Genomic DNA, 27,466 nt, shown 5'->3' on the forward strand with positions numbered 1-27,466 from the left:
AAAATTATGTCAAAGATAATGAAAAGATTAAGAGGAAGTCTGCTGATTAGCCAAAGGTCTAATCATCAAATTTCCCATTTCTGCCATTTTGGCGCAAGCCTCTTTTTGAACCCCCGACAAAAACGTCCCGTGTTCGCTCAAGCATGAACAAAATTTATTCTTTTAAAAGGCATTTAAAAGATAAGATCTTAGAGCATCTATTAACATCAAAATATAGATATAATAATTTGAAACAAATTTTTTATAGACTTTTCAAAACTGTCCCGATTTTTTGATACGCACTGTATAGAGAGTTTTTGCTTATCGACGCACGACGGATTCAAGAACATACAGAAAATGTATGGGTGCAAAAATACACTTATATTTCTGAAGTCAGGTTTAACTTAGACCATAGTCTAACTCTGTACTAAAATTATGGGAAGCCAAAAGTGTCAATATTTTTATTAAGCTGTGTGTTTCTTATGTTCACCGTATTCTTTCCTGATTCATCGATGGTGAAGGCAATCATCTATTTATACTTCCTACACAATTATGAATAATTTTGAGAGCCAAATGAGCTGAAATATGATATCTCTATTGTTGGCGATTTATGTAACAATTGGCCATCCGTACTTAAACCACAACTTTAAACCTGAGTTTAAGTTAAACCCGACTTCAGAATACGGGCCTTAGTGTATATGAGGAGCGCAGAACAAGTCATACTACATGGGCAAAATTATCTTAAAATCTACGAGCGAGCGAAGCAAGCGATAATTTTGTTTGTTTGTTTTTGGTAGACTTAGACCTGATTTTTATAAAATGATATCGTAGTTTATCGTTTTTGCTTTCCTTGTGTTTGTTTTTTCTTGACTTTGGAACACTAAATTGGCTTTAAAAAATGTTTTAGTTTTTTTTTTGGGGGGGGGGGTCGAGTGGGGATGTGCTCTCCACGGTCCATGTACGCGCGCGTGTATGTGAACATGTAAACATAAATCATGTGAGTATATGTGTACACATAGCTTCCGAATTAATTAAACTAAATATATAGAGAGAGCGAGTAAGACTCTGACTTGAGTTCGTCGTAAAATACATGTAGTTATAATAGCAGTAGTAATGAGGATGATGATAATAATAAATATAAGTTTATACCATATAAAGAATATATTTTTTGCACTTTTAAACCAAGGGGGGGGGGGTTCGGATACATCATCCCCCAGTCAGATGCAAAGTTGGGCAATCCATCCTTCGCCGCTGTCTCACTCCCTGTCGCCAGTAACCATATCAAAAATTGTGATTTTACGCATGTCTAGCACCCCCTCCCCCCGCTTTCAAGCTCGTTGCGGCTCCGATGTATGGCATATTCACACGTTGAATAATAATATTGTAGGCCCCTTAGCAATTCGGCGGGCGAAAAAAAAGGAAAGGAATCAAAAATAGATATAACAACAATTTTGATCGCACTCGTATTACCTTGCGGGAGAAAATAATCTGCTCGAGAGTATACCAAGGGGTTTAAAATATCCTGTTTTCTCCCGGGGGGGGGGACTCGACCAAAAAAGTGGTAGGGGTGTGCCGCAGGAGAGACAAAAACGGGGGCCTTGGAGCGGGCTTATTGTAAAAAGGAGGGTCCTCGGAACGGGCTTCGGAACTACAATTTTGTGAAAACGGGGGTCCTTGGAACGGATCGCCAGCGTGTGAGTACGTGCGTATGCATCCCTATGGAACGGGCATCCGTGCATCATGCAGCTAGCGCGGCCTCCGCCGGGTGCGCTCGCGCAGAGACGATGGTCGGAAAGCGCTCTGCGGCCGCTTTTCACCAAAATTGCGCAGACCAATGCGACCGGAACGGCCGCGGCGTAACGAAAAATATGCGAAGCTTTGGAGCGGATTTCTTTCTTCTTTTTTTCTCGTTAAGAACAAAATGCTATGCCTTGGAGCGGCTTTCTTTGTTTTGTTTTTCTCAATAACACAAAAATGCTATGCCTTGGAACGGAAATTTGGGTGTAAAAATGGGGGTCCCCTCCGCGGCACATACCCACTATGCATTATATACTGAGTGACCCCCCCCCCGGGGGGGTTTCTAGTCAATATGCATATTCTGCTCGCAATTCGCGAGCTTTCGTTTTTATCATTGAGGCAATTAAGATAGGTCATGTTCATTATACAAAAAGAGTGCTGAATACCAAAAATGTTCAGCTAGCGCTTGGTGCTCGTATTTATTAAACCGCGAGATGCGTATCTTCTTTATGGGATGAATTCCCACAAACAGTAGGCCTATTTGAAATGTCCCCTTTTCAGGTCAGAAGGCCATATCTAATATTTTCATAGCTTGCATTCCGAGTACTTGCTTAGTTAGATACGTATAATTTACACACAGTGCTTGGAATTTCTAGTTTACTGTGGTCTAAATTGAAAAAAAAAATAAACAGCTTACGCTTTGCGCTCTCATCAGTTTAATCAGATACCTATCAAGTTCATGGCTACAAAAAATGGTTAGTTTTCAGGTCAGAATATAACAAATTTTAAGCTTGCGCTCCGCGCCTCGGATTATTTGATTGGTGACATAATCAACCTCTCCAATCATGATTCATTAAAAAACAGTCATAAACAAATCCATTTTTGGTCACGATGTTTTATTATTTTAGCTGGCGCTTCGCGCTACATTGACTGTTACATTAGATGCGCTTGCATGCTTATCATGATTGCATATAATGAATGACAGGTCTGAAATTTGAGCTCATGCTCTTATAATTTATTTAGACTTAGCACTACCCTCCCAGAAAAAAAACAAAAACAAAAACAAATTCAGCTTCTAACAACCGATTAGGGAATATGTGGGTGCCATGCATTTTTTCGACTCCCCCTTACTAGCGAAAGCTAGATCTCTTTGAATAATACCTTTTCAATCAAATTCTCTTTTGTTTTTAATTCCATGTTAATATCCAGTAAAGTTGTAAAAAAACCCGGAAATACATGATCACTTCCTTTCAGTTGTTAGTGGGGATGTTGAAGTGTACCCTTTCATTATCTTCGTAGTTATGACGTCATTCTTCATTATCCCAACACAAGGACCAGGAAAACCGGATGAAACACAAGAAGACATGAGGTCAGCGATGCACAGCTACATTGGACCATATACATGTGTGTATATATATATCTATATATATATATATATATGCGTGTGTGTGTGAGGGTGTGCGTGTGTGTGTGAAATTATACCAAAAAAATGTACAACAGCTTTCACTCGTTTAAATATTTTGTGAAAGAAATTGATGAAGAGGACTATACATATTTATATATTGAATTCTCTCTGACTCTTTTTGCCACATCATGGGCACTGACGAATAGTGTGACTGTGCCTTTTAGTAATTTTTAAGAGCTATGCCGGAGAGCTCCTTTTGAAATCTATGATTTCAGTTCTACGGCATTTACTAAACCATTTGTGATTATTTTATTCCATATGCCGGGTCCATATGTCAAATCAGACTTATATAAATGTATTATAATAATATGCAACATTTATATAGCGCTATATAAATGTTGCATATTATTAGGACCTATTAGAGTGTTTCTAAGCGCTGCATATAGGCCTACAGATTTCGTCCACGATAAAATTTGACAAGCAAAAAAAAGCCTGGGCCGGGGCACACCGTTCTGTTAAACGGCAATTTTGCATCACAAATTTTGATTGTGCCTCTCAAAGGGGGGGGGGCGGGCCGGCTGTGCCCCTCCCCCCCCCTGGATCCGCCAGTGATGATGATGTAAAGCAAAAGCAATGTCATTTAAATCAATTTGTTTAATGAATCAGCGTGATCCAACGTACTGCCACGTTATTTTTAGTCATTCTTCAAGACACGTGCTCACAATCTCGGAATTTGCGAGACCTCTATCGAAGCGAGATTTGTGAACTCTTTGTTCTGCTACTTTTTTGTGACAGCATTTTCGTAGGGTGGCTGTGCTCCAACAGTCCGAGGAGTGGAAGCCGCTCTCACCGCGTTGGATCCTAAATATCTCCTCTACCTCAGTTAACTAGAAGTGGACATTAATACTGAGTTAAAATATCACTGTATTACATCAGGTCTGATGCAATTTTGAGGCATGTGTATACGTCGTTGCTGAGAAATAACGGATTTAAAGTCCGCTTTTCGACGTTGACCCCCTCCCCTCGCCAGCTTGCCGTCGCTCCGGCTAGTCAAGGCGTCTTCCGCCTGGGTTTCTCGCTGCTGGTCTCCCCCCGATGTGATATGGCTGTTTGTGGATCTAGGATTTCTCACTCTCAGATGGCTTTCGCTAACGGGTCCTCCAGCGCCCACGACCGTGCAATTCTGAGTGCAACTCAGTCCTACTACCAGCCTTCTCCTGCCGCTTCGTCTGTGCCTAGAAGAGAATTCGAGCCCGATCGTCCAATCGGTTATGGGGCGTTTGGTGTTGTCTGGTAAGTCGACCCCTTTGTTTGAGCATTGCACTATCATCAGCGCGACTCCCGAGCTTGACTCGATTGCATGGAATTTGCAGTCGTCGATGCATTGCTTTGATTGTCTGATTTATTAATTTGTTTTTCAAATTAACGATTACCATTTATTTGTTGGTTATGTTTTTATTGTCGTTATGAATTAATTGATTTGTACCCTAAATATTTCAACATTTTAATTTCCTTGTCCCCTTATCGTCAATGCATAAAAACTGTATCGTCGCGATATAGACTAGCTATTGAAGGTTGAACCTGTCGCATTCCCAGCTGGTCCACCCGGCGTGCGTTGGCCTTTACTCGACCCACAATTGAGCCAATGGCTAGTGTGTGTGGTGTGGGGTTTAAATGCCTGAGTGAACGTGTGCCCTTTGTCTCTTTCTCCCTCCACCATCCCAATCTCTTCCGTGTTATAAGAAGAGCATGGAATCTGGGTAAAAGTGAAAGAGGAAGGGAGGTCATAGTTTTCAAACCTTTTGTTCTGGGACTGAAGAGAAACTCTTGAATCCTTTCTTTGTGTATTATTAGGGAGTATATGTTATCTCTTTGTTCAATGCACCTGTAGTACAGTGCTAAACAAAACATGTTTAAAAAGACAAAGTAAGGGAAGTTATGAAAAGACTGGTGTGGTGGGAGTGTTAGCAGCTGTTCCCCCTATTTTTTTTTATCTCCCTCACAATTGACTTGAAATATGATCATTCATAATTTAGCTCACTAAAGATTGGATATTGGATTGGTCTTGGGGGCTACCCCCATATAAAAGTTTCCATGCCACTGGAAAAAATATGAGGAAAAATAGGAAAAGGAAAAAGATGAAGTATGTTATTTTCTGAATGTTGTCCGAATCTAAGATAAGGTTAACTCTCTTGAAATGTATCATACAACTGCCCTGTAGACCCTAAGGCCTACTGTACAGTACATGTATGTCATATCCTGTCCTCATAAATTGAGAAGAAGAAAAAAATGATCAAATAATTTCAATATTGATAATGTTGAGATTTTCATACTTTCATTTGTTATCAATGTACATGTATGTTGCATTGCTGTCAATTAGGATGAATATTTTTTTTTGTTCTGCTTGGAAAATAAATACTTTGTGAACTATAGTTTAGCAACAGTGTGATTATGAGGATTGCTAGATCAATCAATATATCAGTGTCCTTCCATGTAAGTGGATAGAAATTATACTCCATTGACTACTACATGTATGTCATTAATTTGTCAATCATGTATGGTGGAGAGAGAGAGAGAGCAAGAGAAATTATTAAATTACAGTAAAAGATTTTTTTTGTAACATAGGCTTTGTACACGTATGTAAACTATATAGGACTTTTCCACCGCTGTTATTCATATAAAGACCTAAACAGATGTAGTACACAAGCCCACATGCCAGGGAATTCAGTTATATTTTTGTTCTACAATGTAGGCTTTAATAGAGGGGTTAGTCCGGGTTACCATTTGAAATCACTAGCAAAAACTTTCTACATTATTTTACTTAACAGCAAATATGCCCTGGTTAAGCCCCCTTTTTAGTTTTTTTTTCTCCTTGCTCATAAAGTCATAAATAAAGAGAGAGAAGGGGTGATGTGAGAGAGTTAAAGAAAAAAATCAGAATCTTTGTTGTAGACTCCTGACCACCAACGTACATGTAGGTTGAGATAAGAAGAAGTAAGAACAGACTTATCCCTTTGTTTGTCCCATTTTACCTTGGATCAATAGATACAGTAGGCCTACACATAAACCTGGCTTTTGTTCCCCTCTACACATAGATTCAGTACCCCCCCTCCACCACTACCACCCACCCTCCCCCACCCAGGACCAGATCTGCACTGGTCCTGGGTGCACACACACACACACACTGGCTTTATTCATTGTTTGTTTCCAACACCAGAATGTTCACAAAGTAAAGATAAGTTTCTAAAGTTTGCTCTCAAATGCAGGGTTGTGGTTACATGTTAACAATGCAGGCATACTAGGGACTTTACAGGGACCGTATTATATTCTTTGATGGATTTTGCCAGTACTGTACATTGATGTCCTGTAGCATATAGGCCTAAGTGTAATGCTTTATTACTATCATTCAACTGCCCATACAGGGATACATGTATGCAAATTCAGAACACAAGGTATGAAGAAATAACCTCATTTTTACATCTGGATTTTAAAAAATAGCTTTCTTTGATATGTGCAAGCAATACCTCCCATTGTATGAAAGCTGTCCAATTTATACATGTACATTTTTTTTTAATTTGGACTTTTCATATTTTGCATTAAATGTAATTGAAAGGAATACTTAGCCTGTACCACTACCACTGACGTGATGTATTGTAATTGAACGTCATTCAATCAATCATGTTCATGCATTAATGGCTTCATACAAATGTACATGTTATTACCACAGTAGTTAATTAATATAAAAGGTGATTGTAAAGTAAGTATTAAAATCAAAGGTTCATAAATACATAAGAAAAGAAAATTACTGTGAACATTTTTCAAATCTACAATTTGTTGTACTATTCGTGTACATGTAGGCCCAGACTCCTAGTTATTTGATACCACCTCTTTTTTGTTGTTCTGCTCAGAACCCATTTTCCAGTTTCACGCAACATTTCAAACATAATTTCACTCATTGGCATTGAGGTACAGATTGCAGAATTGTGTAAATTTTATACAGCTATAATTTAATCCGGGTAGTGACTTTGATATTGCCTGCATTGAATTACTGAAGTGTGATTTCACTCCACAGGCTAAATTATAAATGCAGCTACAAATACCACCTATTGTTTCGTTAATGTTTGACCTGCTCATGGCCCTTCATTTGGGCCAGCCCTCATCGTCCCAGTGAGGTATATAAAATAAAATGCCTGTTGTGATCGATCATCATTTTGCTCCTGGACTACAATCATTTTTGTTTGAGAAGTTCTCTGTAGTCTGAAGAGAAGTATCCCTGATATATGTAATGAGCAGAATGGCAATGCCAGCAACCTTCCTTGCCAGTTTCCTTCCTCGTCACAACACTTCAATAACTTCTGTTTTCATTATGTAATCTCTGTTGCCTGCTGTACTGCATTTAGTTATTTTTGAAGGTACGTGTAGTATAAAGTATAGAAAAGGGAATATACAAATATTTCCCCATGATTTCCAATACTGTAAGCCTATTTCTCCTTTCTTTCTATCATCCCATTACTTCCACTTTTAGTTTCATACCATGTATCTATTTCATTTGTGTTTGATAGTAGATCTAAAAACGTAAAAGGAATCTGTAATTTTAATGGACCTTCATACAATACATGTTTGTGTCCATGTCTGCAAATCTGTGACAGATACATGTACTAGGATTAGTCTTGATAATTTGTATTTGATTTTTTGTGCTAAAATCATTCATTCTCCACTTTTTCAAACATAAAGTGAGCCGACGGAAATAATGCAAAGATTACAATGTGTGAGGCAGTAGCAGATCCAAAATTGTATTAATCCATGTGTATATAGGGGCATTTCCCAATCAATTGACATTTCCACTCACCAAAATGCTGATAACCATACCAAAATGTAGATCTTACAATTCGCAGGTGCTACAGGCTACACGAGTCACCATGGAATTGAATTCCCTAGTGAAACATTTTTGGGTCTTTCAGAGACGTGGGCCTCTGGATCTGCCCCTGGTAGACAAAGGCAAACATGTTTGGTTATTTTATATAACCTTTGTCTAATTTTTTATCACATTTACATGTTGTGTACAATTTTTTCTCAGACACTGTATTTGCCTAAGGATGTGGGTTGCAGATGGGGTCGCAAGATGAATAAAAAAAGATGTAGGATTCGGATGAGTGTTTGCTTAAGCTAATTTGTGAGATCTGGAATGATTCAGGATCTATCTTTATCCCAATTGACTCACTCAATCACTTAGAGATACTTTAGCCAAGTATTGTATGCTAAAACTTGTCACTTGGCAGTTATGCCATCATATTGTTGCTTACTGCAATATGTAGGTCTATCTTCCATTTCATGCAACTTGATGTAGTATTAATAGTAATCTTTCCTACAATAATTAGAGTTGATTGTTTTGCTGATTGGGAATACTTTTTCAGAATATGGAATTAACATTTTTAATAACTTTGTATTTGGGTATTTTGCGATCATGTTATAATTTTCATGCTGTATATTTTTAAACATTTTGAATGCAGAAATGAATATATCAATAAATTTAACCTTGAGCGTCCCCTTTTTATTCTTGGCAATTGTCATCATGCATGCCCATGGAATGAGAGTCTATACCTTTGGTCTATACGCTGTTGTGGCAGCATACTGTACAAGTTTTGCCCCCAGTCAAACTTTATACTGCAGACTGAAAGGGGAATTGATATAATAAAAGTTTGTTGATTCCTACTTACATGTAGGCTTAATGATACTACATGGTTGAATCAATAGAACCATTTCACTTAATTGAAGCAATGTTTTCTGCATAAAATGTTTTTTTCTATTAGAATGATTAATGTACATGTATGTACTGTACCTTGTCTATTTACCAAGAATAGATCCTTGAAACCAGTAGGAGCTTGCTGGAGATATCCAATCAATCATGCAATAGAGTCAATACTTGCTTATAGAAAAGTGGCATTCTCATACACTTGAATTGGATATTACTTATTGCAAGATATGAATATGAAACTACATCCTTCTCTTTGGTTGTGAAAATCTCCACCTGAATTAGCAGGCAAACATAACAAAGTCAGTAGAAAACACTGTTCAGTATGTTCCATGATAATAGACATTACATGTACATGTAGTTCGCACCAATCCATTATTATTTATAAGTAAGGCCTATTGTGTTTTGTATTCTTCTGTTTTTCTTTAATTAGATTTTTCAAAGATATGGGAAAATTATTCTAATTATATGGGGGAAGAGGGGGGGGGGGGGAAATTTTGACATAATATGTAGAGATACAAGGATGAACCATGATATATTTTGTTTCCTTTCAGATATTTTGAAAAGGAGATAATACATGTACAATTAATCTCTTATTTTGCATCAGTTTTGTTTAATCAGTAAGCTGTGATGATTTTTTTAAAACCATTCACCATGATCTTACAATGATTGTTAGGTCTTCTTTAGTCAGAGCAATGTATACCATAGAGGAGATACAATCTGCAAGTGAGGTGAGAATGCAAAGAGCTTGTCGATAATGGAATAACTTGAATTTTTAGATGACGATTTAGTGGCACTTCTCACATTTGTAAAAATGTGACTTATTCCTTGTAGCCTGCCCTCTATTTGCTTGGACTGTGGGTAATTTGTTCTCTTCACGTTCCGACAATCACAGCAGTATGTACATCTCTCTTCCACTCCCAGATCTGAATTGTACTTTCACACTCTGACGAGCGGTTGCTCAGCAACGAGTGATGTGATAAGGATGCTGACAAGTCTATGGGAGAGGAGAGAGAGAGAGAGAGAATAATAGAGAAGAGAGAAAGAGGGGGGGGGGGATACGGGAATGAAAATTATGAATGGTAAAAGTGAGGTTGTAGCAAATTAACTCAGTTCCATTTTCATGTGATCCTGCAATCTTATCATATTTTCAAACAGAAAAGACATCTGTAAAATTTGTATGGTACATGTTCGAAATTCGAATAATTTTGAATTTGATTTTTTTAAGGATTATTTACAATTACAAATTTTAAAATTGTTACTGCTTTGTGAAAGCTCTCACAATCTCTTCCGACATTTAATTAATACTCTACTGCAATCCCAAAGCAAGGTAGTCATTTAGCCTACATGTACTGTAGTAGATATCTACATACCGCCTACCACCACACTCTGACTAGATCCCTGTGAAACCTGGTCAAGCTGAGGTCATCGATAGGTTGCATATGGTAAGATTATCAGCCTGCCAGCGTGCACACGCTACCTCCGTCATCTTCTATGAATATTAAAAAAAACTGTCGGAACTTGTGCCGAGCCTGATTTAATATTTGTGCTTCCATACTCTTGATCTTTTCTACCTTGGCTGAAGGGAGAGGTTTGCTCTCGATCTTTTGATGAATTATCTTTCTTTATGCATCTTCTCTGTGCAGCTAAACATGCCTCCAATGTGTAAATTAATTGATTTCATTTCAGAATTTAGCTCCATTGTATTTATGGAACTTTCTTTACATTTTGTGTTGACTACATGTACATGTAGTTACTATTACTTATGTAGTACTGCTTACCTGCCTTTTCTTCTAGTAGGCCTTTCTCTATCTCATTTATTGTAGGACCATGGACCTATTACGTAATAGGTCCATGGTACATGTAGGACATACTACTGAAATAAGTCAGAAAATGATGTCTTACCAATTTCCTCTAAATATTTAGAGACACCTATTCTTAACTTAAACCCATAATTGTAAATTAACCAGTACAGAATTTGATGTACTCCACACTGCACATAGGTTTTATTGTAATTAGATGTATACATGTACATGTACATTATGGTCTGTCCATAGAGCTTATACATAGCTCCATGGTCTATCTACATGTATGAGTATGATACTTGACCTTCTATTGTTTGGTGTCTCTCATCTCTCTCTCTCTCTCTCCATCTCTTTCTTGCTGTCCCCTCCATCCCCACCCCAAAGACTTTCAATTAACATTGGACATCAAACAATGTCTGAATACATTTAATTGATATCAATAGAAAAAAATTATCAAAGTAAATGTTTTATTAATCCCAATCAAATACATGTGCATGTAGTGAGACAATAGAGAAAAGGCATGCATAGATTTTAATTTCAATAGGGAATCTTTGTAAGACTGCTGTTTAGCCTGTAAATGAATAAGCATACTATCACTTGTGTGAATCATTCTAAATTGGATCACAATGAGGTCATTGTGAGAACACACCCCAAATCAATCCAACATTTGTTGATCATTCCAAGTGTTGAGTAGATTGCTGGTATAACCTAATTAGACAGGGACAATGTATCGTCAGCTGTGAATAACCAGTACTCCAGTAGGCCAACAGTCACCATCTCCCTTATTCTATATTCATGTAGGTGTGATGACAAAAGCAGTGTTTAATAGAATAGTGATGTCATCATTTATCAAATCTTGCAGTAGTGCAGTACAATAACACACCTATCCCAATGTAATACCATTTTGTATAATTCCCAGATTGTTCAGGCTTACCATTTTCTGTAAACTGTTCAGAAACAAACTTACTAGCTTTGCTTTAATGTTTAGAAGCACCCGGTCAGCAGCACCAGAGAAGTAAAAAGTGAGCAATTTTATTCCTGGTGGGTGTTTCATAAAGCTGTTCGTAAGTTAAGAGCGACTTTAAGAACGACTAGTGAACCTTTCTTACACGCTAAACCATCATCAGTGGTGTATACCATTTACCAAAAGAAAGGATCACTAGTCATTCTTAAAGTCGCTCTTAACTTACGATCAGCTTTATGAAACACCCATCTGGTCAGTTTTGCCAAGTTGATCGTGCTTCTTGTAATCTTGTACATGTACTACATGTACGCATATGTAGTACTTACGGTTGGCTCCCTTTCTAATGTATTGAAGGTTCCCTGCAAAAGAAATATGCCTACCCTAAAAACGTCTACTTCCATACGCTGACCACAGAATTCAATCATTTGAACTTTACTGAACCTTCAGATGCTTGCTGCATATAACTTCCATTTTCCTTGTTTTCTGTCTCTGTCCATTCTGGATATCTTCTGTTGTGTCTTCACCCACCACACTATCTTCCCAGGGCTCTCCAGATTTTATTTACCTCGACTGACTTTTATTCATTCCGTCTTATTTCTCCCTTTTCACTATGTACAGTGTAAATGTATTTCTACAATCAGCCTCTTCCAATTTCTTTTGATATTGTTATCCTTCCCTCTCACCGATTGTACGTGTATCTCTGCCATCCTTCACATGTACATGTAGGCCTACATGTACGATTAGGCGTAATGTACAATGTAGGTCGCTTTTTGGCTCAGGGGCATTGCACTCTAGCTGGGCTTCCTTGAGAAGTCAATATTATTTTGGCCTTTTTATGGGGGGGGGGTGTTTAATAGGCAATACGTTAGGACCTTGGTCGCCTTAGTGATCTTGGTCTGATCCATGTCTGAAATATCCAATTTCATATCGGACAGCATAAATACTTCATATACTGTACACGTTGGCATCCTGCATGCTCAGCCAGGATTTTTTTTATATTTTTTACTTTGTGCATTCAGGTACATAGCAAGATGGGCCTTTGGTCACATTTTGTGTCCAGAGCAATCATCTTTATTGCTTTAACCCATGTGTATATATGCACTACAATTTCTTTTGAAAGTATATTTTAAAGTCAGTCAAAGTTATTTTGAATATATTTCTCATTTGAAGTTGAAATGTAACGTACTTTACCTTGGAATCACAATTAGATAAAAATTGGTCATTATTTACCAATATACCAATCTCTTAAGGTGTAGCGTAGCGTAAACAATTCAAGACATGCTTTGTATTTGCTTTATTGTCCATTGTTAGTGGCTTTAGTGTATTGTAGGCAATGAATTTTTATGCACAAGTCAAGTGTTTTTGGTAGGTTATTAGATATACACACTTGAAAAGTAGATAAACATGCAAAACACAATTTACGTTCATGAGCTATTAATAAACCTCACATGGATCCCATTTCAACCTTGGTTGCCAGGGCTTGCCTACAATGTATCTTCAACGCAAATCAGCTCCGTCATATCAAGAGCAAGGTCATTGCTAATAGAGGTCATATACCAAGGATTTTGAATCAAAGGTAGAGGTTATTGATTGGGTCCCCCCCCCAGTATATTCTGAAGTCTTTACAGTTCAGGTAATAAAAAAGGGCTTAGAACTGAGGCCTTCTCTGCAGTGTCTAATTATCTGCCTTGCATAAAAACTGTTCAATATTAACTCTCTCGAAGGTATGTTTAGTGTAATAGGGTAAACACTATGCAGAAGAGTAATTAGCGAGCCAAGTTCCAAATGAGCTACCCTCGAATTGGACTTTGGAGTACATGTACTGTAACTACAAAACCCTGAATCTACATTAAAAACCACACGTTCATGAATTCTTTTGCCTTTTCACAAATTCATTATCACATTTACATGTGATACCACATAGTCACATTATTTAGTTAGAAAAATTAGCTGACTGAATGGAACGGAAGCTGAATTGTCTCTCTTTTTTTATAAGGCGACCTTAAACCACCTCCAGAGGTGGACCGAAATTGAGGCGGCTTCAAGGCAACCTCAGTCCACTTGTGTGTTTATACGTACTGTATGTTCAAGGCCGCATGAGGCCGGCCTCACGCCGCATTCACTAGCATTTGTAAATGGGATCTAAGACTGATATGGATGATCTGATGGCTGATGGTCTATCAAATGTGATTTACTCTTGAAAGTTCAAGAAAAAATCGAAGTGAATCTCATTTGTGAAGTGGCATTTAATGGGAAACAAACTCTATTTATGGTGTGAAATGAAATGTAAAGTGACAAGGAACTACATGTAGAAACCCTTTTTTGCTTATGTGCATACATGGCATACATGTAAAAACATAGGCAGAAGACTGTTTCAAAACTTAGTAGTTTTTATATTTTAATTCTTTTCATTTTTCGCATCAAAGTCCTTAAAATATGTGAAATACATGTGAAATTAATGAACAAACACTAAGAACTACATGTAATCATGTTTGTTTTCATTGCCAGAAAGTTTGGATAACTTTTAATCTTTAAAATAAACGTAAATTTGAAAAAAAAGTTTATCCCCCAAATTTGATTGACATTGTAGCAGGTCTTGAATGTAAATCAATTCTGTAAGTCGTGTACTGAATGATTGCTACACAAATAATCAATAGTACATATCATAATGAGTCTATCCCTCATGATTGATTTGTGGCAATATTAGATCAGTTTGAATTGCTTCTTTAAAGGTCCTAGTCATAGTCATCAAGTTTTTTTTTAAAAGACTTGATAATTCTTTGAAAGGGGGCACAGTTTATTTGATTGTTCTGTCCAGGAATACCAAAAAGGGATGCATTAAAGTTGTTTTAGATGAAGCACAAAATATTCAGTTTCTTTTTGTGAAAAAAAAACTGTATAAAGCTAAATTAAGATATTCAGGTTTACCTGTAAACAAAGATGTAGATACCAACTTGCTTGTAATTTCACAAATATTATATTTTGAATTATAAGACTTTCATTTTTTTTTCTTTCTCAATCAGTTTTTGGAACTGTCATTCGCACTGCATTAAAATTGTATTTCATATTATTGATGAATTGCTAAAGGAATGGGAAAAAGAAAGAAAAATCTTTGATATTCATTGAAATTTCTACTTTGTTCTTGACATTAATCTTTTTATACATTCTTGATTATTTGAGTTATAGCTTTAAATGCAGTCTCATGAAGTTTTAGTATTTTGTATTTTTTAAGTTTGAGCCCTGTGATGCATGTAGCCAGATCATTGATTTGTTTAATAAAATCTACATGTACAACCTTGCACTATTCACATCACTAATGACTCCATGCATAAGTCAGCAAAATGTATACTCTTACTATTAGTCATGTTCTCATTTTTGTTATTAAAATAAGATTAGCAAAGCATACTTGCTCAGATGTACTACATACAAATGTGTCAAATACATTGTACATGTACACTTGAATGAGTTATACATATATCGAATTGAATTGTAAGTAGATAATTTTCACATCAAGGTCAATCCTATAGATAATCCATTAAAAATTATCTCATTTTTTTATTTTTATTATTTTTATTATTCTGAATATCGATTATTCTATATTTTTAATTGTTTTAATCATTTATAATCATATATTGTTTTGATTTTGATTTTGTTTTATTTTTCATTAATTTTATTATTATTGTTATATAATTTTTTTTTTCCAGGGGGGAGGGGGGTCGTACATGCCCTCTCATTCCAGCAGACATTTATTCTGACCTTTTTGCTCCTATACATATCGATGCATTGTTGTGTTTTGAACTTCCCATCTGTCCTCTTCCCTTATATTTTTTTACTATTCAAGTTTGAACGGAAATTGTAGGGGAGTATAACCCTGTTGAAAAACCTGTTCAGTGAAACCCAGTATTATTACAAGGTTGTTTGAATATTTACATGAACAAACTTTCAGGAAACTCATTTTCAAAAGGGAAAGTCGGATATAGGAAATGCTGAGTCAATTGTAGCAGACTGTGGGATGTCATACTTTATTGTCATCTCTTATGACATTACAGAAAAAAGATAAAGTCATTTGCTTTACATTATAACAGAGAGACATCAAGTATAATTATAATAAAATGCATAATTACATGTAGCACAAGATATGAATATGATGGTGATTTAGAAATTAAAAGAAGTCTGTTACAGGTGAAAAATTAATAAATCCTTATACACAAATTAGCATGCGCACATTTTTTAAAATCAAGCAGGCAATAATTTTCTAAAGGCACCTGATACAATTTAAAATTTACCTTGATTGGATTTTCCCAGTTTTATTTTGGTGCTTGAAAGACATAATGGCCAACATCTCAAGCTCCCTGGCACTATTCATTGCATAAAGTCTAATTGAATGAAGCGAATTATATGACTGTGCACAGTGGTATAGGGATTGCTTTGTATTGTTGCAGGTGGAACCAGGTTAACTGGTTCAGCATTTATGAGCTGATATAAATATATTATAAAATTGAATTGGTTATGCACTTAGCAATTTTGAAGCAGTTACGGTAATATTGAAAATGGAATTTTATTTGACTGAACTATGTAATCATTGAACTAGGCTTGCAAACTTGTCAATTCAGATAATAAAGTCACCACTAAATCCATAATTGTCTTAACCTGGCTTTGATCAAATCCCGGAGCAGATGTATCTTCATCCCTCAACAGAAATACAGCCCTCCATTAGCAGATAAATACCTAGCCCCCTCTTTGAGGCAGCATGAATTTTCATATACACAGTGCATCATAAATTAGGCAAATGAAGGGAGAATTCGAGCCTGCGCCCGTGTAACCCAGCCCACTTGCTGCTCCCTGCATCTCTTGTAAATATGCAGCAGGATCGAGGGGGTGCTCAGCCGTTAGTTACGCGTTATTGCTCCTGTGCAGGCTTGGTTTTCATCGTTCCTCTCTTTCTCCATGGAGGGATGCCTCTTAATGGGATTCAGTGAGCGTTCTGAGACAGCATCGGTTCCTCACACAAGTCACCTATTTACTTATTGACCATCCCTGAAACACTAGCTTCTTCAAACAGAAAGAGTTTGCCTTTAAGCCTTCTCTCTCATTCTCTCTCTCTCTCTCTCTCATTCTCCCTCTTTCCTCCCTTCTTAGTCCTCATTTATTCTATATCTCCTATCTTTTTGTTCTTTCTCCTAACCATCCCTAATTCAAACTATCCCTTCCTTTCCTCCATTTTTTCTCTGTTTCATTTATTGTATTTCTGTTCTACAACTAGGTGGTAATACATCCTCCTTTCTATACTATAGTTCAGTTGTATACAACCGCTATTTCATTTATACATGTAAAATATATATATGTGTTTTAAAATCGTCCATGCTTCATAAATTGTATTTCATAACATACGTGTACATGGGGTGGGAGCGAATGGGGAGATAAAATTGAAAAGGCATTTTTTTTTACATGTATGTCAAGATCAAAATCATGTGATTTGAATATTGAAAGTACCCTGAGAGATTGATTTGCATGAATTGACAAATTGTTACTTCACTTTCATCTTTAAACCTCACTTTGACAGATACCTTTGTTGATCTTTCCAACATTATCCCCATTTTTATATGCTAAGCCACATGATTTATGTATAGTCTCAGGGTTTCTTATCCCCTCTTTAAATTACAAAATGGCAAGAATGATTTACGATACCTGTCAATAAATGGCATACTGACCTAGAGCATATTGGTAATACCATGGTTCTTATCTCAGGCAACATGGTGTGGTATATTTGAAATATAAAATTTTGAATCCATTAATGTGAACAGATATTAAAAGTTATGGACGTACATGTGTACCACTACCATCCCTTTCTGAAACCACTCACAATGACAGATAAGTGAAGTTTACACCTCTTCATCTTTTGTCGACATCTCCTTGTCGCCACACCAGATTGTTCAGCTCCTACTCTGTACATTACAGTCGGTCACGGTGTAGCCAGAATCATTGATTGCCTCTCGCATGATGATGCGATACCCAGAAAATAAAATCAACTTTCCAGGAGTGAGGGCATGCAAGGGACACATTAAGATCATTGATTTGTAAGGCATTGTCAAGAGGTCAAGCATTCAGGCTTGTCTGTATTACAGCACGATGAAATTTCCGAACGCTTGTGATGAGGTCACAAAGGTTATTGTATGCAAAATACTTTTACCAAAGAATCAATTCTAAGTAGTAGTACACTGTAGGTGTATTCCAAGTGTTATGAGTTTCCTCCTTTGTTTCTTAGTATGCCTACATGATACCCTTTTCTGTAGTATCTATTATGTATTCTCAGTAACACTTGGTAATCCATGAATAGCCAGTACTCTTGTTTTCTGTATTAGATTGGTGACTTACCATACGCGGACCCAATGGACTACTAGTAAAAAGTTCACAACTAAATTTTAAAAATTTTGTCACAGAAAGTTCCTTAAAGCCTTTGAACCCTAAATTATTAGGGGCGGCGGTGACCCATACCCTGAATTATTTGCACGTATCGACCACACTCAGAAACTCCCATGATTCGAGACCCAACGGCATGTTCCCCCCCGCTAGTACCTGGACGGTCTGGACCGGGCTGGCTGAAGTTGTTTACCTTCTCGTAGACCTAGTCTACAAACAGAAATGTCAACTTCAGTGTCTGTTTTGGGCTCAAAATCTCAGTTTTCAGTATAAAAGTCAGATCTACATGTATCAATTTCTTCCCCATAGTATGCATGTAACTCACCGCATATTACACTGTGTATTACCACACATACCACATGAGCAACCGCAGAAAAATGGCATATTTTGGCCATTTTTTATGCTAAATCCTTCCGAAATCAATACCAATCTTGACTGAAGTTATAAACTAAATATCCCTACACGTACTAGAAAGATTACATCATTTTTAAAAGATTACCCAACATTTAGAACCCATATTTTTGAAGTCACATGGATTCAGGCCAGGTATATGCACGTTCACTGGCAGGCTGATATTCCGGCCTATAGGGTTCAAAGGGTTAAATTCATAAATTCTCTCACCTGTAGGATCAGGTAGGCTCTATCCGTGATTTCATAACAATCAGTAGGTGTATTGAGTGATAAAGATCTACATGATTTCAAAGATTTTTTACCAATTCATTACCAACTGAAATGTTATGCCTTATTATTGTACAGTTGTCTTATTGAGTGAAACTTTAAACATGTAACAAGATAATTGATGCCCTATGAATTCCTGTATTGGATTATATTTAATCACGTCCACCATCTCATGAATTGGGAAACAGAAATCCCAGAAATTTTGGCATGAGTGTAGTTGAGAAGCCAGATAATTCATTCTTATATTAGCATTCTACTTGATTGAGAATTTGAGGTCAGTTGCCACAACACCTTGTACAAGACATGGTTTACCCATGAAGGGAAATTCAAATAAGAATATCCTCAGGTGTATACCCATGGGACCCCTCTTCACCTAATATGCTTTGTGTGACTTGAGCACCTGATAGGTAAGAATGATGTGATTAATAGTTGTGTTCAAATCATATCCATAAATATATCCATGCATTAAACAGATATCTTAAGTCATATTATTGTTCTACAGGTTCTCCAGACCTGTGTGTGTTTATAAGAATATTCTGGTTCACCACAAACCAACATCTTCTATGGACAAAAGTTTATATATGCACTACACAGTTTGGTCAAACCATGGTCAGACCACTGCAATTATGAATGTGATCCATTTTCACGTATCTTGCATGTGAATAAGTATTTTCTAATGCCTTGGAACACAATCCATGTTCACCCTGCCTAGATGATGAACTTACACATATAGCAGGCTACATGTAGGCCTACAGTGTATGACCTACATCTTTGTTATGAAATTACAGTTCAGAGAATAACAATCTAGGTTGCCTGATAAAATGAGTTCATATGATGCTGGGTTTCAATATTATATGTCAAAAGTGTATTACAAGGGCCCATTTACACGAAGCAAATAAAATTACAAATTTTCTCATACTGCCAGTCATGATGTACATACACACTTTAGACCCCCCCCCCCCTCAAAAAAATGTATCGATTTATAGTTTTAGTAAAACAGCTAAGTCCTTGCCATTCTATTTGTGATCACATACATGTAGGCCTAGATGTTTGCAATACCGTTGACTGAAGTCTGTTTTGCTATTCTGATTTTAATTGCATAGAAAATGGAAAGAAGAACTGAAACTGCAGTTTTGGAAAGTGTAGGCACTACTAGTTTTTCATCAAGCCAAGCCCAAGGGAAAATAAAAGAAATTGCTTCATAGTGTGAATAAAGCTAGAAACTAGTATCTGACTGCAGACAGCTACATCATGCATAAGATTAAAATCGCTTGTGAGAGCATTGGCCATTGTGAGAGTCAGAAGGCTTTTGTTAGTCATAACATGGACCTTTGCTATTAGGTCCATGGTCATGATCATGCCTGTACCCATAAACATATTCATACGATACCTGCCAAAAAGCAATACTTGTAATATCCCCAAAAGAAAATGTATAGGCCTAAAATAAATATTTAAAGATTACAAGAACTTTGGCAGGGATTCTTTTATTGGGGGGGGGGGGGGATGGTATTTTAAAGAGTAAATTATGATAAATTTTGAGGTAAACCAAGGGGGAATGCACATTCATTGGAATAGGATTAAAAGTCTCCACAAATTTTCTGGTTTAAGGCAGGTAGGAATGTACAAAATGAGCATCCATTATTTTGAGACCTAATGTAAAGATTACTAAAGAAATTCTTTTAGTTTTGGTTTATATTTCAAAATTGGGGAAGTGAAAATGTATTCATAGGGGGTAGGCTTGGTGAAACAATTGAGTAGCATTGGTATATTTCTGCCTGTATGTGTCCCAATTGTTATTGGCTCCAATGACCTTTAGAACATATGGACAAGGAATTGATCTACTTTTTATCATTTTCCTTCCTTCTTCATTCAGCAACATATATTCATTTGGTCTGTGATCACAACCTCGTATGGTTTCTTATTCAGTCTTGTGATACTTAATATTGTGTAGACTTTCCTCAAGCAATGTATTTAATATTATAATTTCTCCTTAGAAAATATTTTTATTTCGTTAAAGTAGTGATTCAAGGTATTTGATTGAATGTATTTATTAGGTAAAAATCAGCCAACTTCTTGTTCATGTACATTGTATTTTATTAAACCCTTGTATCTATCAGCTGCTTATCTAATTATCTGACAAAACAAATTCATCATTTATAAATTTAATGCATATTTGTGAATTTGTCTTCAATTATGAGGAAATCAATATCTTGACTTGATGCATGTTTGTGGTCTGAAATGAGTAGGCCCTTCTTGTAAACATGTTTGACTTTATTGTTGCTAGCACATTTGAATTTCACAAAACAAGAGCGTTAGGGAATGCTACCCTCCATTGATTAGCCTTGGAATCAAGGTGTCATTAGTCAGGTATAAATTGGAAAGCTTTTCATCTCATCAAATCAATAACAAATGCCACTCAAAATGACAAAGGTTTGAATTCAACAAGAACCAGCATTTGTATTCTAACCCTGTTGGTGTGTTCACATATATCCAGATTGGTTTGTATTGATGTGAAACATGATCTTACATGTTTCCATTATTATCATTGAAGAATGCATCAAAGTGCTCTTTGTGCCTCTAATATAAATCAATTATAGTCCTGATTAGTACAGCTTGTGTGAATGGGTAATACATTGTACATGTACTTGTAGTCCTACATGTAGCCTTTCCTGTATCCAGACTCATTTTTAAAAGGATAAATGAAAAGAGTTCTTGCAAAATCTAATCAAATTACCACCCATGTGTCTGTAGTATAAATGAGAAATATGTGGAAGAAGTTGTGTAGACTAATTGAGCACTGATATTATATCAATACAAAAATGAATTAGCTAGTGTAGGCTCAATAATAATTGAATCCTTTGCAAAGATTACAATGTACATTCCAGCCTGGCAAGGTTGCAATGTTTATTTACCATGCAGTGTTTATTTACCATTGTGATGTCATCATAACAAATACAAAACTATGAATCATTAACCCATGTTTTAATGGCAAACAGAGAATGCAAGAGATAAATTCATTTGAAACACATATTTTATTAGTTTTGCATGATAGATAATGCACAATATTCACCTGTGTACATAATGTCATTTTTATCTTCATGTATAATATCTATACATGATTGAATCAACATGCCTTGAAACAAAACATGATGTAAACTGTCCATGTCATACCCACAGTTTTAGGAGAGAAAGTATGTTTCTGAAGACATATTATAATATAGAATTTTGAGTGGAAAAGCCTCAAAGCTGGCAGTTGCTTCCACCCTCCTATGGGGATTGTTAATGATTTTAGGATGCAAGATCCAGTGATGAGCAAGAGATGGTATGGAAACCGGACTGAACGCTGGAGTGAACACTGGGCTGATTTTGTAGCTTTGATACGGGAGGGGATCATAGATGAGGATTGAAAGGATTGGGGAGATGGGGTGAGGGCAGATTCATGATAAACACTTTGGGAAAGAGAGGGTGGGGCAGACTTCACTTTTGTGAAATAATTCAATATTTTTGCCTCAAATGATGATAGAGAAATGGAGGTTTCAAACCAGAATAAAGAGTCAAGGTTCCTAAGAATTTGGTCCTTGTAGAATGATAGGTATAGCTTCATGGTATATGTGTACATGTGTAAGTGTGTGTTGGAAAGGGGGGGGGGGGTGTCAACAATAACAATGCTTAGAAAGTGGCAATTTATTACACTGAATTACAGTTGTATAACGTAACTACACCGTCAATACCAGTCACATTTTCTTGACCATTTGAATATGACCTTGCCTTGCTTGAGGTCAATACCAATTACATTGACCTAGAGTTGGCTGGTCAAGTGAGACTGGTCAAGCAAGATATTGATATGTAAATCATTTTGTCTGAATAAAGGACAAGGTCATGTTGAGTCTGAAGATCACAAGCATTCAGTGGTTTGACACATTTCTTTCTTAAACAATCCTTGGTTAATTCTTTGCTGGAAATATGCTCTCCTCCCGTCATTTTTTTCACATATACACAATAAACTATATAAAGCCTTTCATTGTTCAACTTTGAAGACTGTTAATTAAGATATGCAAATTTAAGAACATTAAAAATGTTGAGGGTGAAAAAGTTTTAGCTCAGATTTTTATTTTTTTAAATTTCCCTCTCTACCCCCCCCCCCCCCCCACTCTCAGATCTTTACTTATTGCAGAGAATTTTATGTGTATGCTGTGCCCATATTATCTGTTTGAATGATATGATGCTCATAGATGTCCTTATAGCTCTAAAATGTACACATGTAGGCCCTACACTGTGTGGAAACTGGGATGATCTATTCTAAGTACTGGCTCTGTAGGTGAACATTGTATAGTTATGCAACAGAATCAAGATATGGGCCGGGTTCTAGCAGCACACCCTCCTCAAAACTCTCTTACATCCCTCTGGCTTTATATGCTCTAATATAGCAGAAATAAGAACCTCTGAAATTGTTTCATTTGTTTAAAATGTCCTTGTAATTTAAAGCTACCTAATCACAAGAAGCTTTGAATCTGTTGCAAGTAAATTTTAGACCCCCATATCAGTCATATTGAAATCTTGCAATCGATTTGAATTTGTAATACATGTAGATTGATAGTCGGTTCCTTGCACTAGAAAATATGAATTAATTTGCCTTTGTACAAATTTACCGATCAGTTGGAAATTTGAAATGAGAATTTACAATGAATATCAGTATTAAAGGATCTTGGAACACCCCTTCAATATTTCTGCTTCATCCACCACCCCCCTCTTGTCTCTTCTCCTTCATCTCTCTCTCCCTGCTATCTACACGTCCTGCTCACTCATCTTTGCGTCTCCATCTCCCCTCACGATTTCTCTGTTTGGTGTCTGCCGCCAGCCACGATCTAACCCCGGCCACTCGTCAGAGCGTGATTGAGACTTCTGGCTATCAAGAGGCAATTGAATGGAAGGAAAGGCTGATTATGACAGTGTTTTAGGGTCTTCTTTTATCTCCTCACCTCATATTCATCCCCTTTCTCTGTCTTCCCTCTCTTCCTCTCTCTCTCTCTCTCTATGCTCTCTGGCTTTCTCCAAAACCCTGTTCATATGCCAATACTGCAGCATATTACAGTGATTTTACCACTTCACACCGATGAGCACTTTCCAATGCCCCTATGTATTTTGACCAAGGCATATAGGGGTCAGCCAGAATGCCTCAATCTACACATCATTTCTTGTCATCTTCAGAGCATTATGTTGCAAGCACGATAGGGTAACAACAACAGCATGACCGCTGAAAACCCTGCAATATATGAAGTATGGCCTCTATTATCCTCATGCGATATTTATGGGTTTTGTCCAGGTCCTGTCGGCAGAATAAGCATTAAAACTAAAAGTAGGAAGCAAAAACCCCATTTCATTAGCCCCCCCCCCCACATTCATATAGGCCTACATGTATGTGGCCATCAAAATAATTACATCTGCAGAGCAGCATCGGAACAACATATTTGCTGCATTTTTGCGAATAAGTGTATATGATCCAGCACATACTCTACATAACATTACAATGTAATCTTTCTCTCTATCTCTCTCTGCAAAGTACAATTTATAAACCTACATACAGGTGCCTCCACCCTCTCTCTCCTCCTTATCCTGTCCTATTGGGATGCAGTTTAAATCATTTTACCTTTGCTCCCTTACTTGTAAATGCTTGGTAAGCTGTGTAATTCTTTGGTTTATCCTTTTTTTATTTTTTTGCATCACAGAGCAACTTTGCTCATTCACATTAAGTTATCTTCATTTTGAAATTATGAATTAATGCAAAAAAAATCTGGATTACTCACTCTCTTTTTTGAGGAAATCAATTTGTATACAGTGTACTTGTGTAGTTTCTTTTAGTTCTCTCATGTTAGAAACATCATCCCTTTGAATGCCATGTTCACAATGCATACCTTGTGGACGTTGGAGGCTTTTAGGTTGGTTTGTTGTCCTGACTTGGATATACTTACATCGTACATGTTTTTGTCTGTATTGCATTTCATATTTCCTCAAGTATTTTGTTCTTGCTTTGTTGAAGATTCTGCTAGATAGAAATACATACTGTCCTGTCTTTCATCAAATCTCATTTGTAAACTGTATTTGTTCTCCTTCCTTATTGTTTACAATGAGTGTTGTTTTTCTTTCCCTTTTCCCCTCTAGAACCCCCTGATATTGCACCATTTCTCTCCTCCCTTTTTCCATATCACTTTCCTTGAGCATCGGACAATCTTCTTCATTCCCATTCCCAGCTTGCTCCTATACCTTATCTTCTCCACTGCCTCAATATCACTCCATCTCCTATCTCTTTTAGTTTGTCTTTTATTAAATCTCTCTTTCATTTTCTTTTGAAAATGTCCGATATATTCCGTTTTCCTCTCTTAATTTTTTAATTATTCACAATCTTCACCATCCAGGGTATTCTTCTGCCCCTCCTAGTCTCCTCCACCACCACACTCCTCCCTTTCTCTCCTCTATTTTCTTGCCTCCTTTCCTCCTCTCTTCGTTGTGCTATATACTAGCAGCTTTATACTCAATCCCTGTTTCTCTCTTTCCCCTCGTGTGGCTCTCCAAGCATGACCCGATGGGAAGAGAGGTAGGAGACAAAGGAATGAGGAGTCGCCAAGCCAACAGTGGCGCAACGCAAAGGGTTGCCATTCCAGGGGCCTTCATCGTAATTAGTCTCGGCCAAAACTGAAACTCTCTGCATTATCAGGTGATCTGCAAACAAGATTTCCAACAACCTCTTGCTACAAAGCAAAGTGCCCATGAGAAAAGCCAACCACACAAAGGACATTGATTTCTGCAGATCGTTATCAAAGAATTGAAATTAGATTCTGATAATATACCAGCTTTAATGCTGATGAAGATGTATACAATTGTGGATTTTTATTCCATAAAAGAAATCATCTTTCAGTCTTAGTTTCCCAGTCAGCTCAAATTTAAACAAACACAAATCAAGCTCTTCATTCATGATACAATATTCAATAACATGGAAAACCAACCTGCGTTTATTTGCTAAGCCTTCATTTGGAATGGCTTCAGTAATGGCTTTAACATTTTACTTTATTGATGAAAATTAATCACTGCATTTGACTTCCTTGATCGAATTCTTAAATTCTATTTACATAATTGATTCTCTGATGTATGTATTGTGTAGCCTGTTAAGTCTTTCTTCCTATTATACATACATGTTAATGTAGGCCTATTTGTTTACCAAAAATAACTCATTAATTTCATTGCCAAGTTTATTTCTAAATTGGACAGTCAATATTGTAAAATGGACAATAACTGGAGTATTAGCCAAATTAAAATTTATTAATATGGTTGATGGGGGCAAAACAAGCAACGAGTTGTAATTGTGCAACTTATAAATCAACAGAACAAAGAACTGGTGTGTCTTCAGGGAGAAATTATCTTCATTTATGAAACCAAACAGGGAGAATGAGAGAAAGAGAGACAGGAAGAAAGATATAGAGGGAGAAGGGGGGGGAGATGAGGGAATGCAATATTTTGATATATGTAAATTCAAGTTGCTTTATTAGTCAGACCACCCTCCAGCTTGAATTGGAAATTAGTTTTGATTTTGACATGCGATTGGTTGTCCTTTGTGCGATCAGGGATCGTTAGTATTTCTTTCATGGTGTACATATCTACTTTACCATGATGACTACAGTGTTCTCTCTCTCGCTTTCTCTTTCCATACCCAGTCTGTGCATGTGTGAGTGTGCGTCTGTGCACCGGTGTGTGTGATTTGTCGCCCGGAATCCGGTCTGCTGGTACGAGTGTGTCCCTCTCAATCTTAATTTACAGGGTTATTAATGGGTTGGGAATTACAGATGCTGAGTCTTTGTGTGAAACTGATAGGTCAGAGTTACAGAACTCTCTTGAAGAAGGAAGATTGAGTTGTATACATGTGTTGGCAATGTTGTCCTGGTGGGATGCAAGCAGGAAAAGTGAAAGTGCACCTGATCTATGTATTACATGTACTTTCTTTTCTGTTTATGTTAGTCAATACTTTAGCTTTTCATATCTAATCATTGTGAAGTCATACAGAGCTTTCTATGCAAGCATGAATGCCTTGTTTGTATGTTTTGATTTTGAAAATACCATTCCCATTACTCTGACAATATACATGTAAACAACAAATAATTAGTTTGTTTTTACAGGATATATTAAAATGAAAGAAAAATATGTTTTCACTCCTTTGGTACTAATTCAAATTATTTTCATATTGATGCATCATACTGTGCAAATATAAGACTGTGTATCTGATATCTAGCTCAGATTCATTTTAAGACAATGCAGAGAGGCTGTACATTAATGAGTTTCAGGTCAAGGGTCATTTAGGGTAAATGAACTTTGGCCATGTTGGGGTATTTGTTGGATTGGCATCATAACTCAAGGTTCAAGGTATCATAACTTGAAAAGTTAATGGGTCTAGTTAATGAAACTTGGAGCAACCATATCCCTGAACATCCTGTGTGCATTTCAGGTCACATGACAAAGATAAAAGGTCATTTCAGGTCAATTAACTTTGGCTGTGTTGGGGGTATTTGGTGAATTGGCCTCATAACTTAGAAAGTTTATGGATCTACAGTAGTTCATAAAAGGGAAATCAAGTATGCTTTGATCGTTTTGCAGTTTAAAGTCTTGAGTCACATGATCAAGGTCAAAGGCCATTTTTAGTCAATTGACTATATGAATATTTTCTTTTGTGAATAATTATT

General features: G+C 36.7%; 1 protein-coding gene across 2 annotated transcripts in view; it reads left to right on the forward strand.

Moving 5' to 3' along the window:
• Window positions 1–3,905: 3,905 nt before the first annotated feature.
• LOC121409124 (serine/threonine-protein kinase NLK-like) overlaps window positions 3,906–27,466 on the forward strand; it is a 61,617-nt gene continuing 38,056 nt past the window's right edge. For both annotated transcript variants that reach the window (XM_041600950.1, XM_041600949.1), the window contains exon 1: window positions 3,906–4,414. In XM_041600950.1, coding sequence (XP_041456884.1) covers window positions 4,224–4,414 — 191 coding nt within the window. In that variant the 5' untranslated portion in view covers window positions 3,906–4,223. The remainder of the gene's footprint in view (window positions 4,415–27,466) is intronic.

This window comes from Lytechinus variegatus, chromosome 2 (assembly GCF_018143015.1).
Source record: "Lytechinus variegatus isolate NC3 chromosome 2, Lvar_3.0, whole genome shotgun sequence".
In the NCBI taxonomy this organism is placed as follows: Eukaryota; Metazoa; Echinodermata; class Echinoidea; order Temnopleuroida; family Toxopneustidae; genus Lytechinus; species Lytechinus variegatus.